The 3,804-nt window shown below is 37.9% G+C and overlaps 1 protein-coding gene and 1 long non-coding RNA gene across 2 annotated transcripts in view; one reads left to right on the forward strand and one right to left on the reverse strand.

Annotated features, from left to right (window-relative positions):
* LOC115949524 overlaps positions 1-2,042 on the forward strand; it is a 9,148-nt gene extending 7,106 nt beyond the window's left edge. Inside the window, exon 2 of the long non-coding RNA XR_004082969.1 lies at positions 1,693-2,042. This is a non-coding gene — a long non-coding RNA (uncharacterized LOC115949524). The remainder of the gene's footprint in view (positions 1-1,692) is intronic.
* TECRL (trans-2,3-enoyl-CoA reductase like) overlaps positions 1-3,354 on the reverse strand; it is a 57,474-nt gene extending 54,120 nt beyond the window's left edge. The window contains exon 1 of the mRNA XM_005418121.2: positions 3,071-3,354. Within this exon, the coding sequence (XP_005418178.1) occupies positions 3,071-3,304 (234 nt within the window). The 5' untranslated portion in view covers positions 3,305-3,354. The remainder of the gene's footprint in view (positions 1-3,070) is intronic.
* Between the last annotated feature and the right edge of the window lie 450 nt (positions 3,355-3,804).

Here is a 3,804-nt window from a genome sequence, read left to right on the forward strand (position 1 = left end):
AAAAAAAAAAAAGCCCTGAAGCTGGTTTGTGATTCCTCCCCATTCTCCAAAATCATCAGAATCCTCTGCACATCACCTCAGAATTAATTTCAAGAGCAAATCTGGGGGAAAAGATCTCACACTGCTATTATTTCTCTTCTAAATTCTTTAAGTAACTCACTGGAAGAGATCATGTGCACCAAACTACTTGCATAATGTCATATCCGTAGCAGAGAAAGTCCCCAGAGCAGGTTGACAATATTAAATAAAAGAAATTGTACTCCTATAAAGAATTTCATGTTCACAGCGTGCATGTGCAAAATAAACTGCCACTGTTGCTGACTCATGTGAATTTAAGTTTTGCAAGATTAGGTCATTCTCCTCCAAACCCTGTTCCTGCAGGAGATGAGTAAGGGACCAAAATCTCTGGGATTTTTCTCTTCTTCTGATTCCTTTCAGTATTTTTTCTGCCTTTTCTGCTTGTGGAAAAGCCTGCAATAAGATGTGAGTGTGTGTTAAAGGCTTAAAAAACAAATATGTATTTATTCTGTTCCTTGAAGTTAAAGACAACCAAGAACTTATAATAACCACTTAATATATGTGACTGAACCTTCTTAAAAGTGTAAGATAGCATTATTTCCTTGAGTTTTCTTACCTATTTTTCCTTTTTTAAATGGATAATTAATTCAGAGAATTAATTGTACTGGCTTCAAAACTTTTGGATTGATGCCAACTGATTTCTCAAGATGACACAGCCAAACACACCTTTTATAAATTCCTAATACTGCATTGAGGACAGGAAATTATTTCTTGCTAAATACCAGAACTAGTTAAATCTACCATAATTTTGCAGACTTCACAGAGCTCCCACTAATCTGAATGGGATTCATAGGCACATGCAAGGATTTCAGAGAAACTCAACCTCTTGGAAGCAGCTCCTGGTGTTTAACCACAGAGCATTAAGCATTGAGTCACTCTTGCCTGAGTTTCTGTTGGGTGGACAAAGAAAGGGTTCTTCTCTCTGCCATTATAATACAATTTTTCCCTTTAGATTTATTAATCTGAGAATATTATAAATGCATTTGCTAAATTATAATGTTTTGAACCACTAGCAATATGCAATAAGAGTCTAAATACATGCATTTTAAAATCTATGGTTTCTATTCTCTCCTATTCTGGCAAGCAGTAATTACATGCCAACCCAAGAAATTAGGTTAATCATAAGTATCTTACAAACAGGAAACAGGCATTAGAAGTGTCCTGTTGGGCCTGTACCAGTTATATTTAATTAAACAGAAAATGATGCAAAATCCAGTACACCAGTCTCTTGCTTGCTCTAACAACCAACTGAAATTAAGTTCACCAATGCTAACAAGTGTTCATGGAAGCAAGGAACTCAACTTCTGTAACTTCAGGGTTGACTTAGGGATTATCACAGCAAAAAAAAAGTGACTTAAACAGCCAGGTGAATGAGCATTCAGAAACCAAATTCTTTAGGCAGTCTTGGAAATCTCAGCCTTGTACTGTACTTGTACCAACTCCTTGGTACTGTGCCAAAAATATTTTTTTAAAAAGCCCATACTGCTGGCCATGTAAATTGAACATATATTTCTGTTTCTGAGCAGAGACTTGCAGCTGTTATTGCTACCCTGTGCGTATTTTACCTCTGAAGAAAGAGTACTTAGCAATCACCACTCATGTCTCTCTTTTCAGCGCTACAAGGGCAGAGTCCGTGGTTTGGAGGACATGTAGAAAATCTTCAGGGTCAGAAAAACTCAGAATAAAGATTAAAACACAGGTCTGGCATCATCCCAGCAGCATGGAAGGATTCCTGAAATATGGCTCTCTGCCTAATGCTGTTTCTGTACCATACTACTTCTGTACTATACTACTATACTACACATATTTTAATGACATTATAGGAAAGCCCAAGATAAGAAACAGATTTGTCTTTCTTTTGATCAAAACCTAATTCTAAATGTACGTAGATAAGCTAACAACTGTGTAAATATCACTCAATAAAGTAATGTGAACACTACCATTAAAATTGTTATTAATAGTCATCCTATTGTTTGACCATTTTATGCATGTTTCCTCTTTGTCTAGATTAGAAAAAATAGCAAAAAATATTTTGCCCCATTAAGAATTAATAAATGAGACATTTACCTTTAACTAGGGACACAAATTGCAAAAACATCCTTTAAATTACCAAGAACACTGGAAATTTGGTAGTATTCCACCCTGCATATTTCAAAGGCATGAAATTAAACATTTGAAGCAAACTTATCTACCTGTTCCAGCTGTTGCCAATGAGGATAAGGGATTTTTTTTTCTAGAAAAACAGTAAGTCCCAAAACTCCACTAATTTACTGAAAACTCCATAGGCTAAATAGATTAGGACTCCTATTCTCATGGCATGAAAGAGACCAACTCTTTCACTGAGGGACAGTGACTCATGAAAACTGTGATGAAAATATTTATGAAGCATTTTTAGCTGTTATTTATGAGTTCATGAACTTCCGTCCTACCCAGTCCTCTCATGCTATTTATCTAATTTGGCTGTAGTTTATATTTTACTCACATTATTAAAACAAACAAACAAACCAAACAAAAATTCAAAACACCTCTTTTAGCTAAGACTTTTTTGTTTAAAACAAAAATTTTTTTAATTGCCAGGACCAATCTAATAAGCAGGGCACAGCTGAGCGCATTTAGGTACCAGCAAGTATTCATAGCATTGCAGAAATGGTAGGCTTTACAAATGCATTAAAAATGAGTATCCATTCTGAAACAAATGTTTAAGTATCGTGCTCTGAAATAGACAATGTAATCTAAGTGTTAAGAGTCGGCCCAGGGACGGAACTTTGAGCCCAGAGAACTGCCAAGAGGTCTAAAACAAACCAGGGCAGGAATATTTGTAAAAATCCTGGAGAAGACCAGCCCAGGGTTATGACTCACAAGGAATTCTTAGTGACTCCCAGAGAAAGGAATGAAAGTACTTCCACTACAGAACGAGACCGCAGCACACTGAAAACAGAGTGGCACCATGTGAGCCAGGCACAGCCCCAGCGTGCTGGGATAACACACTCACCTTGTCCACAATGCAGATCTGCTTCTTGCTTTGCACATCAACAATCTCTACTTCGAAGTAGGTGATTTTTGAATGTTTGAGCGCTGCTGATGGTTTGATTTGGCCAGCAGAGAGCACCAGCTGGGAGAGGTTGAAGAAAGAGCGTGAGTCATTGTGAGACATGGGCAGAGCTGCTCCATGGGCTGCGGGGTCCCTGCTGCGCTCGGGAGCGCCGGGGCTCTGCCTCTTGAGCATGCTGTGCCCCAGCAGCAGCGATCCTCATATCAGCAGGGGACAGTTCCAGGGGAAAATGTTTCCTCCCTGCTGCAGTTAAATACAGCCACAGAGCGACCAGACACAAAAGGTCAAGTGGCATTCCATTTGAAGTGTGCTGGCTTATTTGGCAGGAGTGAAAACAATGGCTCTGTAATCCATGTCTATATTTAATCTGCTAGCGTGATATCCTGTGTTGATGCTGCTGCTGCTTTCTTATTTTCTTTTTTTTTCATTTTATTTAAACCAGTGTTTGAAACAAGACATCCTGAAATTCCCTATTAGCAGATATCAGATCCTGAAATTCCAGAGCTCCAGAGAAACCAGAAATGAATGTAGTAAATTCCACTGTTACCTACTGAGACAGATGTTTAAAATGTCCATGTACACACACATGTATAGGTATAAATGTCACCTGTTCTAGAATAATCATCATCAGATGCCATCTATTCTAGAAATATTTACTAACAAAATAGCATGAG

The sequence above is a fragment of the Geospiza fortis genome, unplaced genomic scaffold (genome assembly GCF_000277835.1).
Source record: "Geospiza fortis unplaced genomic scaffold, GeoFor_1.0 scaffold11, whole genome shotgun sequence".
In the NCBI taxonomy this organism is placed as follows: Eukaryota; Metazoa; Chordata; class Aves; order Passeriformes; family Thraupidae; genus Geospiza; species Geospiza fortis.